A 16,351-nucleotide genomic window follows, 5' to 3' on the forward strand; every position below is an offset into this window, starting at 1 on the left:
CCCTTATTAAAAAAACAACACAATTTTAAAGCATGTTTTTTATTCTTCAAGAACAATATACACTTTAGTTCATTTGCAAATATTAAACATTATACAAATAAGTAAATGGTACCACTTATAAAACAGTAAAAGTCAAGTAAGCTTTATTTTATTCAGTATTGTTTCAAAGCAGCTTCGCAGTAATAAAGAGGAAAATAAGGCTCACTGATGCAAAGTTAATTAAATATAAGACAAATTCAAATTCAGCTCAAGTCAAAATAACTACAAAAATAAAATAAATAAGCAATAGATTCCGGGGAGGTAAAAAATAAGACCAGGAATCTTTACGACATGGCGTAAAATAATAGACTGTTTTTCTCGAATTGTTTGGAAAGGAACTGCTCGAAAGAACCGATTCGCGTAAAAGAATCAGACTTCTTATCACGAGTCGCAGCAATACACGTGTTTCCGTTGACGCAACTGCTCGACCGGATGTGTTTTCCTTAAATCGAACCGCTTTTATTTTTCTAGTGTGGCTAACGGCTGTTATCATTCAGAGCTACAAGCTTTACTGAACGCAGTTCAGTGGATATATAACATTTTCAAAAGTGTATTCTTTGTGTTTGTTTCATACTATTTCAACGGTCTGAATATTAAATTTGAGAAATGTCCAGGCGAAGGCACAGCGATGAGGGTGATGGTGAGTGGGTTAGCGTGTTAGCATGCACGTTGACAGAAATATGTTTAAGTAATTTTCATATTGTGTGTTTGCTTACAGTTATGAATGCTAATACAAGTCTTGTTGACTATATAGCAGCAGAAGGGTGCAGTGTTTGGCATGTAGTCTGTTTATTTGCATGAAGTACATTTGCATTTAGAAAAAGCCCAAAGTAACCAATTAAATGTTACTTTTTGAGCAGATAGGAAGCTTTCAGATAAACAAAGCTCTCTGAGCTTGATTATAATAATTTAAGGCAATATGCAAATATCCTTTCAATCATAATGACATGAGTAGGATTGGTTCCAAAATTTATTAGAAATTCCATTATTCGTTTAGGATTTTTGACAAGAGCCAGCACTTTTTATTTTTTTGCTCCTTATACTTTGCACTTCTCGTTACCATTTCATTGCACTTCATATTACTTTTATTAAATGTTTATATTTTGCCCCAAATTTGAACTACAAAATCCATCTAATTGCGTTGACATATTAGTTAGAAGTGACAATAAATAATTTTAAAGTCATCATGAATTCAAAATTGACTTTTTTTTTTTAAATAAAATAATGCATTTATTATTAATTATTTATCCATGCCTGTTGTTCTTTTTTTAAAAAAATTCATGTGCCCTCCTAATCTTTAATCAAAATCACTTCCTTTCCCTCTTCTCTTCTCTTCTCTTCTCTTCTCTTCTCTTCTCTTCTCTTCTCTTCTCTCTTTTCTGTTGTTCTCTGATGACGTGTTTACTGGCATGAGGGTGGAACAACCTGTCACATCCAATCAATTCTCCAATTAATCAATATTTTAACTAGTATATGTGTCACATTGGGGAAGAAAAGACTATTGCAATGACTATCCTGAGTAATTTCCAGTGATGAACTGAAATATCAATCAATAATCAATCAGACAATAGATGGCTCTTTTTAGATGATTTACATAATAACAGTAACAGTAAACAGCCAATAACAGTGTTCGCTTGTTGAATAAAAGAAACGTGTCACTTACAAAATCTACCTACATCTTTGTCCGAAGATAATAAACAATTTTTTGATAGAGGTCATTTTTATAAATGCCTGAAATCTCACCTATACTTTTTTACTTTTTCATTCCAGCCGGCTCCCAGCCTCACAAACGGAGGAGGACGTCTGAACCCATTGAGATTGAAGACCGCCTGGAGTCACTGATATGTCGTGTGGGAGAGAAGGTATCGTCTCACATGCCTTATTTATTATGCAGAAGTGCTGTTTAAATTACATTAATTACAATTTACCAAAGACCACTGATTAATGTATTTTTTTTTTTTTATTTGTATGCTTCCAGAGTACATCCTCCTTAGAGAGCAATTTGGAGGGTCTTGCTGGTGTCCTGGAGGCTGATCTCCCTAATTATAAAAGCAAAATCCTGCGCATCTTATGTGCTGTGTAAGCGACCTGCTCTTTAAATATGCAGTTTAGTTTCCTTTTGCTTGAAAAGTGAATCTCACTTTGCAGCGGATGTTGTATATAACACGTTTTGTTTGTTTTGCACAGTGCAAGGCTTTTGCCTGAGAAGCTGACTGTTTACACGACACTGGTTGGACTTCTCAATGCCCGCAATTACAACTTTGGAGGAGAGTTTGTGGAGGCCATGATCCGACAACTCAAGGAGACACTAAAATCAAACCTTTACACTGAGGCTGTTTACTTGGTATGTGGTGTTTAGCATTTATATATATATATATATATATATAATAAAAAAAAAATCACCACAGCATTTTCATAACTTTTGATGGTGTTTAATTTCTCATGTGCTCTGCAGGTGCGCTTTCTCAGTGATCTGGTGAACTGTCATGTCATCGCGGCTCCCTCCATGGTCGCTATGTTTGAGAACTTTGTCAGTGTCACACAAGAAGAAGACATACCACAGGTAAACAAGATCCGTGGCTGCTTCGCAAATCATGTTCATGGATGATCGTGAGGCTAACAGATGTGTCCTTACAGGTGCGATCTGACTGGTATGTGTATGTTGTGCTGTCCAGTCTGCCTTGGGTTGGCAAGGAGCTGTACGAGAAGAAGGATGTAGAAATGGATCGCTTGCTTAACCAAATCGAGGGATATTTAAAGTAGGTTCCTCTTTCAGCTGTATCATTTCTCTCTTCAATCATTTTTTTATAGAAAAGAAACATTTAGACAAAAAAAAGAAGAAAAAAAAAGAATATGGAGCTCATACTCAGAAAAAAAAAAAAATCTTCTCAGTTTTATTTTGATATTCTAAATATTCTAATATTTGTATGGCCAAAAGGCAAGATGAATTTCTGATAACTTGTAATGCAAAACAATAGGATCTCTATAATAGTATAGCAGACTACTTACATAAAATGACTATATCAGTTTCACTCTATATAGTCTCCCAGTAATGTGTTTTTAATAAGATGATATTTAAATGCTTAGTTTTATGTCCAAAGCTCTGTAGTTTTTATTTTGGGGCAAAACAATAATGCAATGCAATACAATGAGATTATTACAAATAAATGTTCCTCAAAAGCCTGATGTATCATATTTGATACTCGTATTTTAACATGTTTTTTTTTAATTATGTATGGATAATCAAATAAACCTAAGTTGCTTTAGCCCAGTAAGTGTTTATCTTGAAATATTACTAACAATATTAGTTACTCTTACGTTGATATTATAAAAATCAGTAAAGATTTCACAACAAAAATCACATTAAAGGGTAAGTTCACCCAAAAATGACATTTGTCATTAATTACTCACCCTCATGTCGTTACACTTTTTTTTTTTGTTTTATTTTATTGACAAAACGCACTATTCCACATCCTTCCCAATGCTGTCCTTCAAACAAACGTGCAAACTGAATGCTATGAAAACATATATAGTGAAATATATCTATACTTATGCTATATGCAAAAGTGCTACGAAGCAGTTCAAATCCCTACATTGAAAATGAAGATAATAAAGATGAGAAAAGAAAAAACACAAACTCAGTGTTAAAGGTGCTCTAAGTGATCCTGGGTGGATGTAACTTCCTGTTGACGTTCGAAGTGTTGTAAAACAAAACAAAGGCTAGCTAGACCCTCCCTCCTCCTCCTCCTCCCCCTCCCCTCCGTGCTTCCTGAAACAGTCATGAACACGCATTTAAAATCATTCTTGTCGGTTATTGGCTGGAGCATGTTTATTATGTTTTGTGGTCCAGGCTGCTCCAGTTTGTTTTTATTGCCGTTTTCGGAGCTTGTGGCGACTACAGAGACCGTGTTTTTTTTACAGTGTGTTCAGGGGACAGGCAGCTAGCGGATAGTGAGGAGATGTTTGCTGTATGTGACAAAAAATGTTTTGGCCTAAAAACGCGTGACATCACTTAGAGCACCTTTAACAAATAAGAGGAATGCTCTCCAGAAACATACACGTTCAATTTATCACACGAGAATTTATCACACATTAAACAGCACACGCATCTGTCAAAGCACCTGACAGGGCAAGCCATGTTAAACATTACGTTAATGCATTTAAAAAAAAAGAATTCTCATGTTTTGGGCAGCTTGGATCACGTATGTTTCCCACAGTAGCTCACTCTGCTTCCTCCACTATTTTTAGATGCATTTTGTTCACAGAAATGCATTATTCAGTGCTGTAATTGACGTGACTGGCAGAGTTTTCCATGCGCGGCAGACACAACTTATCAATAATGACATTTATTGTTGATTTTCATTATCGATTATTAATGATTTTTATCGATTAGTTGTTGCAGCCCTACATTCAATTTCCAGAAATGTAGGAAAAACATAATTAAAATAGTCAATGTTACTACAGCGGTTCAACCTTTATGTTATAAAGTGACGAGAATACTTTTTGTGCGCAAACACAAAATAAAAATAAGGACTTTATTCCACAGTTCTTCCTCTTCCCTGTCAGTCTGTTACGCAGTTGACACAGTGCTGTGTTTCTGTGTTTGTCGAACGGCGGCTCATTATTGGCTGGCTCCTGCGTCAGCATCACACGCATGCCTTGTGCTGCTCACGTGACCAGCGTCGACAAATACTGAGCTGCCGTTCGGACATAGAACCTGGAAGCGCTGCAACGAAATTAGCAGAATGATAGGGGAGAGATGAATTTGATTAATAAAGTCATTATTTATTTGTTTTGTTTTTTGTGCACAGAAAGCATTCTCGTCGCTTCATAACATTAGGGTTGAATTCACTGACATATTTTTCATTTTTGGGTGAACTAACCCTTTAACCACAACCTGAAGGGGGATGTTTTATACTAAAAGGCCTTTTACTTGCTAAAAAGTGTAAACTATCAATCAGATGACAGAAGTAGCAGATTGCAGATAATAGGTTTTGACCATGTTGATCATTTAGAAGCTTTATAAATTTGCATATCAAAAATGATACAGTAGGCTTTATAGGGTTAAAAAAAAAAAACATATGCAGTTTTTTTGTCCCTTTATAATGTGTGGAAAAGGTGCCAGTTTTGATAATACATTCTCTTTAAAACTACTAATGTGTTTCTTAAATAATTTTGTCAAATATTCTAAGGTTTGAAAATGTGACTAAAATGTGGTTATGGTGTTAGAGTACGAAGGAGTCTTCTGTGAAATGTCATGATCTGGGTTTTGCTACAGGCGGCGTCAGAAGATTCATGTTCCCATGCTACAGGTCTGGACCGCAGAAAAGCCCCATCCACAGGAAGAGGTGAGAGTCGTACTACATGCTTCATCCAGGCCTGCTACTTTAAGTATAAGCACTAACAAAATGCCAATCACAGTTGTTCTTAACTGGTTTTTCTTTAGGACTTTGGGCAGCTATTGGTGACAACTGAAACCAATAATCTGTATTTAATGTAGTCTGGGTTTTATTTTATGTTTTATTCATGTATTTTGAGGATGGGGACATTCCGCCACCAGTTCATGTTGGCTTCTAATAGAGTACCTCAGAGATGACGTGGGCCAACCCGGAACTTAGCGGCACACGGGTTCCCTCGATCGAAAGCCTATGCATTTTTCCCATAGACTTTTGGAAAATGGCAAAAAATAAGCTCTGTGTTTAACAAAGGGTTATGATACTTACACGTTTTGTCTATCAAGATAATCTAAAGTTTTAGAGTTTTATCAGAAGCACAACCTTTGACATCAACAAAAAAAGATTAATAAGCCTTTTTATTTTGCTTCTGCCAGAATAGACCTACAACCCACCAATTGAGAACCGAACCCATCTTTTCACTTAACTTAATTTCTTCTGTGTCTCTCTCTGTAGTATTTGGACTGTCTCTGGGCCCAGGTGCAGAAGCTGAAGAAGGACCGCTGGCAGGAGCGTCATATCCTGCGGCCTTATATTGCATTTGACAGTGTGCTGTGTGAAGCCCTGCAGCACAACCTGCCCCCTTTCACCCCTCCAGCCCACTCTGATGATGCTGTCTACCCCATGCCTCACGTTGTCTTCCGCATGTTTGACTACACCGATGCCCCAGAGGTACAGTAATGTTTTTACATCCACTTTGTAGTGTAGTTACTGTAATGTCAATACATCCACCTTAAAAACATGAAACTGTGCTCATTAAACTTCCATAATATGATGTATTTCCATGTGAAACAGAATATTCAAGAGAAAGTAATCGTGATTGTTAGGCTGTGATGTTATTAGTTAATATTATTTTTCCACACATGTGGTTAACTGTATGTCAGCAGGAATTAAGAAAAAATATCTTTTTATACTGCAGATATCTTTCAAAAAACATTTTACATCTCACTGACACCAAACTTTATAATTTCTCTACTGTTCAAAAGTTTGAGGTCTGAGATTTAAAATGTTTTTGAAAGAAGTCTCTTATGCTCACTAAGGCTGGATTTATTTGATCAAAAATATAGTAAAAAAAAAAAAAAAAAAAAAAAATTGAAATTACTACTTAAAATATTACTATTTAAAATTGTTTTTTTTCCTATTAGAATATATTTTAAAATGTAATTTATTCCTGTAATGACGCCTGTAACGGCTTAATATTTTTTTGAGGAAACCATGATACATTTATTTTATTTATTTTTAGTTTTTTTGATGAATCAAAAGTTCAAAAGAACAACAATGATTTGAAATAGAAATCCTTTGTAACAGTTTATACTTCATTTATGTTCTTGTGGATACTGCTGTCTTTAGTTGTATGTGTGTGTTAATGTCTTGTCTATCTGTTTTTAGGGGCCAGTGATGCCAGGAAGTCATTCAGTCGAGCGCTTTGTGATTGAGGAGAACCTGCACTGCATCATCAAGTCTCACTGGAGGGAGAGGAAGACCTGGTCAGTCATCTGCATGGGCTGATAGCAATAGAGTTTGAAGGCCTACTGGGCCATTTTCTTTCCTTTTTTTTTTTTCTTTTTTTTTTTTCTCTTCTTCTTTTTTTTTACTTATGCCCTGTCCAAATGAAGACTTCAGATGCAAAAGTGCCATCTGAAATTTTCTTCTAACTTAAGCATTTTTATCAAGCTCGTATGTTTAGGTTCAGTAATTCCACTTTAATGGCAATTAATAGGTCCTTTTCATTGCCATTAAAGTGAGATAACTGAAAATAAACATACAAGCTTGATAAAAATGCTCATTTTAGAAGAAAATTCCAGATGGCACTTAGAGGCTTTTGCATCTGAAGCCTTCAAATACACACACTTTCAGTCTTTGCACTTGACCACTTGACTACTTAAATGACACATTTCCTGTATTTGGCCCAAGTGTTCAAGTTGGCGTGAAGATTGCAAGTGTGTGTATAGAACTTTTGATTCCCCGATGGGACACACTTAGAGTGTTGCGGAAAACATAAGTGTTTAGAGTTTTTTTTTAAAGTTACTATTTTTTTTTTAATACTTTGCATTTTAAAATAAATTTCTAAATGTCTGTTCAGTGGTCACTATGTAACTAACAGAAGGCAATATTGAAATTGTGCTTCTAATTAAGTGATAAAAAGCATTTGCAAATGTTGTACAAAATACACATAACACTTTGTTTTACTACCAAATTATATGTAATTCATTTAACTTTGAATTTAACATTTTCATTGACATCTCGCGATTTCAGGGCACTTGAGTTCCCGAACATAATGCATGATGCTTGGCCTCAAATACCGCTTCTACGATAGTGTGGGTTTAGTGTGCATTAAGGGCACTGCACTTTGGCATTTTTAAGACATAGGACAGTCTTGTGCACTTACTTCCTGTTGCGTGCACGCGCTCTCAAGTGACCAAGACCGCAAGTGTGGGTGTTTGGGACAAGGCACTAGTCTACATACTTGGCCTTCAACTGTTGTTTTTTCCTCTCTTTTTTTCTATCATAGTGCTGCCCAATTGCTCAGCTACCCTGGAAAAAACAAGATACCCCTTAACTACCATATTGTGGAGGTAAATAGCAATGTGATGTTGATCATTTTTATTTGATAATGTGGCAAAATATTTTAGCTGTTGTACAGTAAATGGTAACTTGAAAATGTTGTTTTAGTATAATGCTATATCTGTCTCTATCTCCCTGTAGGTGATATTTGGCGAGTTATTCCAGCTGCCCGTTCCTCCTCACATTGATGTCATGTACACTGCGTTACTCATTGAGCTCTGCAAACTGCAACCGGGCTCTTTACCACAAGTTGTATCCTTCATATTGACTGAAAGTCATGTGAATGTGTGTTATTAATTGATTCCTCCTACATATTGCGCCACAGCTCTGACAGGGGGACCTGTGTTTAGTCTTTCATAAAACATGGTATGAGTGTCCCCTGCTCTTGTAGTTTTCTTTAACCCGCTGTTATTCAGCTCGCTCAAGCCACAGAAATGATGTACATGAGACTGGACACAATGAACACAACCTGTATAGACCGGTGAGTCCGAATATGAGGTTGAATAGATAGCTAAACGACTCACATTTATTGATTACGTTGGTTGAAATATCAAGAAGTAAAGTTACCCAGCTGAATTTTCCAAATCTAAAACTATGACAGTTTAAATGTAATCCTCATTAACTTAAAACTTAAAATTAATTTGAGCAACATTCAGGTTCTTTCTCACTGGGCACATTTGCTGCAATCTAAGTGTGGTTGTTCCTGGTCTGGCTTCACACTCACTTGATTCTGTGCACAGCAGAGTGAATGACACTTGCATCTTCTGCATGTGTGTTGCATGAAGGTGGCTTTCTGCTGCTTGCAAACTTACTCTTTTGAGGAGACAGCTGATTGCGATCCATTCAGTTTCCGCTCTGATTGCACTCATTCTCTACAATTACACTGCATGCTCACTCTTGCTCGTATCTAAGGTAATTCTTATGTCATCCCTTACTTGTGTTTTGTTGAACTGACATTGTCATTGACTAAAACGCATGCACAGGTTACTTTTCTTCCTGAACAAGTGCATACCTGAGTCCCAGTTGCTTTCACATTGACACAAATCATGCCACAGTTCCATAACTGAACTAAGGCCCGGTTTACACCTGGTATTAAGATGCGCTTTGGTCGATCGGATCACAAGTGGACAATGCTAAATACAGGTGTAAATGGGGTGGAAAATGCACTTTTGACCACTTCCAGTGGTAGTCAATAATGCATTTGACAGGATTGCTTTCGTTTGTAAACGTTCATGTTGTCGAATGCGTCCGAACATCGCAAAATGCAGTGACCTAATTCGTAAATATTATGGGAAGCGCAGGATTTAATCTTTGTCGGCTGAAATTCCAAGTTTGGTTTGAAAATGAAAAATGTACCAAGCACAATGTTCTCTCACCATTCCTGATTTCTAACACACACTCACCAATCTTGCGGCTAGAAATAAAAGCTGATGATCTCCGTGTTTTTCCGTTGTGTCTGTGTGCATTCATATGTATATTGTGCGGGCTTATTTTGTCCATTAGATCGGAAGATCTGAAAAAAAAAAAAACATACATTTATCGGCCCATAGACCCTCCCCTTGAAGAAAGTGGTTGAAAGTGGACAAAAGAGATGGATTTAAATACCAGGTGTAAACGGGGATGTGTCTCCCTTGTCCACTTGTGATCCGATCGACCAAAACACATCTTAATATCAGGTGTAAACAGGGCCTCAGACCACCTGCTACAGGTAGTCTCTTGTTCGGTATCTCTGTGTGCTCCCGGGTCTGCATAACAGCTTTCACATGATCAATTTTTCATGTGAACCATGCCGTTTCAAACTAAACTGCCAGTGTGAAAGCACCCTCAGATTGACTTTAATGAAACCTGAGAATCTTCAAAGCTTTTGTCTCTTTAATGTTTCTTGAATGTGGTGTATTATTCTGCTTTTCAGACTCATCAGCTGGTTCTCGCATCATTTGAGTAACTTCCAGTTCAGATGGAGCTGGGATGATTGGTGAGGATGAGCTGTTTACTTCAGGGAATCACATTGATCTGATTCTCTTATATTTGTACAGGCTGTGCATTGTTTCTGTGCCTAAGACACTGTATTTAAGTATTGAACTCTGATCTTTTCAGGGCTGACTGCTTGACTCAAGATCTTGAAAAGCCCAAACCCAAGTTTGTTAAAGAGGTTTTGGAAAAGTGTATGAGGTAAATTTCACACATCTTTTAAATTCAGTTGCATTGCAGCTTTTTATAATAGCTGCTCAGACCTAGTTAATACATGTTATTCTGTTTATTAACATTGAGCCTTGATTTATAAACCTGCAGGTTGTCGTACCATCAGCGGATAGTGGACATAGTTCCTGCAGGTTTCTCTGCCCTGATCCCTGCTGAGCCTCTGTGCTTTTATAAATATGGAGAGGAGAACAGCAGTATGTTCAGATGCATGAACACATCTGTAATTTAATGCATACAATTGTATTTATATGCATGCATGTATACATGTTTGCACTGAAACAAAATCTTCCATTTTAAATTTTACATTTTCAAAGTGACAGCCAGCAAGTTTTATGATCTTTACAGCTTTATTTAGAAATATTATAATATAGTTGTGATGTTGCTGTGTAATGTGACATATTTTTGTCTTTTAATTTCTGTTTCAGCTTCGTTACCAGGATTTCCTGTGGCAACTACAGTGAGTAACGCTATCAAAAACCGGGCGTCTAATGAGGAGATTCTTATTGTTCTAAAAGACGTCCCTAATCCCAACCAGGATGATGATGATGGTGGGTCTGCCTTTGGTTTTGTGCATACGTCACTTGCCAATCATAGTCTTACATCATTTCTCCAGGGCTATCAGTTGATTTTTAAAAGGTTTAGGGCTGCCCCCGACTAAAGATTTTTCTAGTCTACTATTAGTCATTCATTTCAGCCATTAGTCGACTAATCGCACATTTATGTAAATTAATTACTTTAATTCTATACTGAGGAGAATACTAAACCATAATGAGTGTTTAGTGTATATATAGGTGTAATATAGCCTATTCTGCGCACAAGTGCACACATAAAGCTTGCCACAAAGCACTGGCAAAAGATTATGAAAGTGTCTGAGGAAAAAATAGCAAGTTGACATTTTAATTATTAATAAACTAGTGTTTTGCTTCGCCATCTCCGCAGTAACTTGCCTATAGAGAGAAATGCACATTTCATATGTATTACATAAGCAGAGAGCCTATATGCTGAGTTTCGGATAATTTTGGAGACTGATGCAGAAAGTGCATCTTGTATGTTTTCTTTATTTTACAAAGGCACAACATTATCTTGTAATCTTCCACACTCCGCACAAACACTTGGATATGCACCTAATAATAATAGCGCACATTAATCTAGGTTAACATTAGAGCAAGCAGCCATGTAAAGTTGCTGCTACTTACATGTTTCAAATGATAAGCCATATTTGAGGGCAATGGATGATGGGCAAACGTTTGGATGTCCTGCCCGACATACTGTAATTACCACAAGGATGGGTCATTAACAATCGTTCCTTCACGGACTGCATGACTTCGCCATGAGGTTTTTTTTCTTTCTTTTTTTTCCTGCAACTAACGGACTAATAAAATGTTGGTAGACTAAGCCTCTTCTAGTTGACCACGATTAGATTACTATCAGGGGGCAGCCCTAAAAATGTAATATAATTATTTGATGAGCTTAATTAACAATATATTTATGATGTATTTACATAATGCTTTATTGTGGCAGATGGGGGTGGGTTAGTAAGATTTCTTTTTAAATAAATTAAGGATATCTCGAAGATCGGTATCGGGGCCAATTAAGCATTTTTATTTTTTAACTGATCGGTACTGGCTGTCCTGAGCATGGTCCTTCATTTTACATCAGCTGTCACATGTCGTGCAGTAGGTTGCACACCTTTACATGGGTTTGCCAATTGGCATTTAAAAAAAAAGGGAAAAAAGCTGAAATGTGCATGTGTGATGTGCAAGAACCTGTGGGGTCTGTTCTAGCGTGTCACACACGCACTATTTAGCATATTTGATGTGCACTTTTGTAATTAATAACTCGAAAGTCATTTATTTACTTATTTTTAATTTACATTTTTATCTGCCATCAGACTGAGACGTTTTTGCCATAATGTGTTGCATCTTGCTTTGGACTTTACTATACTTATCTCTTCTTTTTTTCCCTTTTGTTGCAATTATTGTACTTATTGTACATATAAAATACATGAAATTTATTTCAGTAGTCCCATATTCATAATTGTGACCACAAAGGCCGTTTACTGTGTTCTAAAATGTCATATATAAAATAGACCTATAAATAAAATTACTGTAGTAATTGTTATATTGGAATTACTCCATAGTGATAGACATTTGAGCTCCTGCCCCCGAGGAACTCTCTGCGTGGCCCTGTATACATTGGATTGATTGTAATCATTTTAATGTATTTGAAGTGTGCACAAAGTTGAAAAAAAAGAAAGAAAAAAATGCAAGTATCGGATTAATCAGCAGATACTCCATTCAATGACTCGGATCGGACACATTACCTCGGGGCACAAAAATTGGGACATCCCTAAAATTAATACTTTTTTAAAGCAGGGGAGAAACATTAAATTGATCAAAAGTGACAGTAAAGACATTTATAATGTTACAAAAGATTTAAGTTTCAAGTAAATGATTTTCTATTCATCAAAGAATCCTAAATTATCAACATTGATTATAAATGTTTCTTGGGCACCTTTTTTTTTTTTTATTAAAAATGCAGCCTTGGAGAGTGTTTTTATTTCAAAAGCATTCAAAAAACAAACTGACTTTATTAGGTTATTAGAAAGTACTTTTAGTCATAAAAGGAAAGAGTTGTCATTATACTTGGCAATGTGTGCTATGAGTACAGCTGGCTTTTGTGAAAAATTGCTTGATGTTCCTCATTTGTATGTCGCTTTGGATAAAAGCGCCTCCTAAGTGAATAAATGTAAATGTGTGGTGTTCTGTATCTAACTGCACTTCTCCTCTCTGTCCAGATGAGGGCGACGGCTTCAACCCTCTAAAGATTGAAGTGTTCCTGCAGACGCTGCTCCATTTGGCTGCAAAGTCCTTCAGTCATTCCTTCAGTGCCCTGGCCAAGTGAGTAACTCCTGCCAAACCCCACACAGGCCTGCCAGCGGCTGGCTCCGTGTTCCCTCTCCTTCTGCTCACAAAAGGCGCCTGTAATTGCTAAAAGCACAGATCATTGAGAATGTATCAAAGCTTGTAAAATGCTCAGGTGTTTTCTTCTGGTAAACGACGACGGCACATGTCTTTTCTCTCTCAGGTTTCATGAGGTTCTAAAGGCCCTCACAGACTGTGATGAGGGAAAGCTGCACATCCTCCGGGTTCTGTACGAGTTCTGGAAGAACCACCCCGAGGTGGGATCATTCAGACTTCAAATTTTGTTGTTTTATAGTCTTATTGCACATCATGCATGGAATCTGTGGAAGCTCATATTATGAATGTACTCTTTTAGATGATCTCAGTGTTGGTGGACAAGTTTATTCGGACCCAGATCGTGGATTGTGCGGCCGTGGCAAACTGGGTGTTCTCTCCTGAAATGGCTCATGATTTCACCAGGTATACCTCAGAGACACGCTTACATGTGCAGGTGAGGTGAGGCAGCTGTAATTGATTTATGTTCATTGGGTCTATGTAGGTTTTATGTGTGGGAGATTCTTCATTCAACCATCCGGAAGATGAACAAACATGTGCAGAAGATCCAGAAAGAGCTAGATGAGGCAAAAGAAAAGCTGGAGAAGCAACAGAACAAAAAGGTAGAAGAGAAACCTCTTTTTCACTGCCAAGACACATGTGCGCATTGGCTTTGCTGTTCCTATTTTTAGGACTGACTGCCCTCACTGTTACTTTTGTAAGGGTTTAAGCTGCATAATTTGCTTGGACAGTGCAGTTAATATCCGAAATGTTTACATTGGTTGCTGTATTAATACCGTTGGTGTTGGCCTAATTGCCAACAGACTTTCTCATCCAACAATTCAGAGTAACTGTTAGTGAGAATACACCAGACAAACAACTTGAAATCTGGCTTCTTTCTGGTCATGTCCGTCACAATGTCTAGCCACAGTGCTGAATTCATTAGGTACCCGAGACAACATATGCTGTTTTATTGTATTTTATGCATGCTATCAAGAGTCCCAGACACTACTATCCCAAAACTACTTCCAGTCAGACTGACTCAAATTTCTACTATGTAGTAAATGGATTTCAAATCACGTAGAATGCGATTGTTTATTTATTGCTTTCAGAGTTATATATATATATATATATATATATATATATATATATATATATATATATATATATATATATATATATATTTTTATTTTATTTATTTTCTTGACATTTTTATTTATATATATTTATATATCACTCATTCTGCACCATTATATTGATCTTTTATGTGGGTTCTTTTAAAAGCTCTGCTTTGTATCACTAACGTGAACCCATTACTAATTACGGAGAGCGCTGGAGCCAAATGTGTTCCTGAGATCTGAGGAGGTTCTTGTTTTCTGTAGCAGCGGGACAGCGGTGATGAAGAAGACATGGAGAAGAACAGTGAGGATGAGGAGGGTCAGTTGGAGGAACAGATCGAGAGGCTGCAGGAGAAAGTCGAGTCGGCCCAGAGCGAGCAGAAGAACCTTTTCCTTGTTATTTTCCAGGTGCGCCCATGACAATGCACATCCATTTGACTTTTTTTTTTTTTTTTTTTTTATATAGAGGCTTCAGAGGTACATTATCCAAAAAAAGATACAGTTCTGGTCATGACACAACTCCATTTACACCTTTCAGGAGAGAATAAACATTATTCATTTCATGTCTTTCTCTCTTAGTTTGCCTTTTGTGTTTCATTATGACATTTGAAGACAGTGCCTGGAGCTAAGAGATGACAAAAGAACTATTTTATCTTTCTCTCTCTTTCAGCGCTTCATTATGTTACTGACAGAGCACCTGGTTCGCTGTGAAACGAGCGGCGTAGACATCAACACCACCTGGTACAAGAACTGCATCGAGAGGCTGCAGCAGATCTTCCTCATGGTAGTCCTGATCCATGTTTGCTGATCTATATTGTGTTTTTTGGTCATATAACGGACCTTATTAATTGGCTTCAATCTTCATTGTCACCCACAGCATCATGTGATCATCCAGCAGTATATGGGCACCCTGGAGAACCTCCTGTTCACTGCTGAGCTTGACCATCACATCCTGGCTGTTTACCAGCAGTTCTGTGCTCTTCAGCTCTGAGATCCCACAGTGCATCATTCAGACTATCACACCTGCCTGTTTGTGGCATTTCAAGGTTTAGAAACATCCATTAGAATCATTGGAAATGGCTTTCTTTAGTAGTGATATTGGGAAATGTCAGACCTATTTTGTGGCCCTTGATAAGTTTCTGTAGTTTTTCCTTTTTGTCTTTTTTTTTTTTTTTTTCCTTTATTTTTTTTAACCCACTGTCATTGGCTCTGTGGTAAGTGTAGATCTTTTTAAAATGCCCAGCGTTTAGAAAACCATGGCGAAGAACATTGTTTTACTCAAGCAACCATGGAATGAAACTACTCGGATGAATTTTTATGTGTTTTATGTCATTTCAATTGAAAAATGGTTGTGGAGTTGGGTCACAAGTGATTCTGCATTATCAATGGTTTGCCTCTGTAAAGCAGATTGAGGTCTTTTGCCACCCTAATGCCATGTTTTGGACAAAGAAATGTCTTCCCTTTTTTTTTTTCTTTCTTTTTTTTTTACAAAAATACAATACAAAAAAAAAAAAAAAAAAAATCAGCCCTGCTTATGTCTTTTGTTCTTGTATGCATCTCACCATGTCAGATTGTGGATTACAAAATAGAGGTTGGGATTTTACAAAAGCAAATCAATGATGTTTGTGGTTGTTCTTAACAGTGTGAAAAGAAAGGCCTTTAACATCATTGTGGACTGATGTTTGCTTGTTTTGGGTATGATTGACAATTGTTTTAAGATAATGTAATAGATGAGTAATGGGTGAACAATGACTTTTTCCATAAACAGTATTCTGGATTGTATAAAGTTAATTTTATTACATACAAACAAAAAAATAAATGCTTTGGTACAGTTAGCAGGAATAGAGACGTTTGGTTAAGAGATCATGTACATTGTGTTCTGAATGGGTCCTTAGCACCCGTTTGGGGTTAAATTTGTGTAAATGACCAGCTTATTGTACATTACCATGTTTGTTACATGGCCACTTGCTAAATAAATAAATTTGCCATGAAATATAGATTAGAAATAATATTACTT

General features: G+C 36.8%; 1 protein-coding gene across 2 annotated transcripts; it reads left to right on the forward strand.

The window, feature by feature from the left end:
• The first annotated feature begins 439 nt into the window (after window positions 1–439).
• On the forward strand, window positions 440–16,331 carry LOC125258886 (nuclear cap-binding protein subunit 1). Of its 2 annotated transcripts, none has more exons than XM_048176079.1 (23): window positions 440–679; window positions 1,810–1,901; window positions 2,018–2,118; window positions 2,227–2,383; window positions 2,495–2,602; window positions 2,677–2,798; window positions 5,318–5,387; window positions 5,949–6,164; window positions 6,882–6,979; window positions 8,005–8,068; window positions 8,199–8,309; window positions 8,474–8,538; window positions 9,970–10,032; window positions 10,155–10,229; window positions 10,350–10,453; window positions 10,685–10,807; window positions 13,057–13,159; window positions 13,347–13,440; window positions 13,539–13,642; window positions 13,722–13,839; window positions 14,599–14,742; window positions 15,005–15,118; window positions 15,212–16,331. In XM_048176079.1, exons 1-23 carry the CDS (start codon window positions 646–648, stop codon window positions 15,323–15,325), a joined length of 2,394 nt encoding a protein of 797 aa, XP_048032036.1. In that variant the 5' UTR covers window positions 440–645; the 3' UTR covers window positions 15,326–16,331. The 2 variants fall into 2 exon arrangements, with proteins under 2 accessions (XP_048032036.1, XP_048032037.1); XM_048176080.1 differs by having other exon boundaries at window positions 14,602–14,742.
• The last annotated feature ends 20 nt before the right edge of the window (window positions 16,332–16,351 follow it).

Source organism: Megalobrama amblycephala, linkage group LG23 (assembly GCF_018812025.1).
Source record: "Megalobrama amblycephala isolate DHTTF-2021 linkage group LG23, ASM1881202v1, whole genome shotgun sequence".
Classification (NCBI taxonomy): domain Eukaryota; kingdom Metazoa; phylum Chordata; class Actinopteri; order Cypriniformes; family Xenocyprididae; genus Megalobrama; species Megalobrama amblycephala.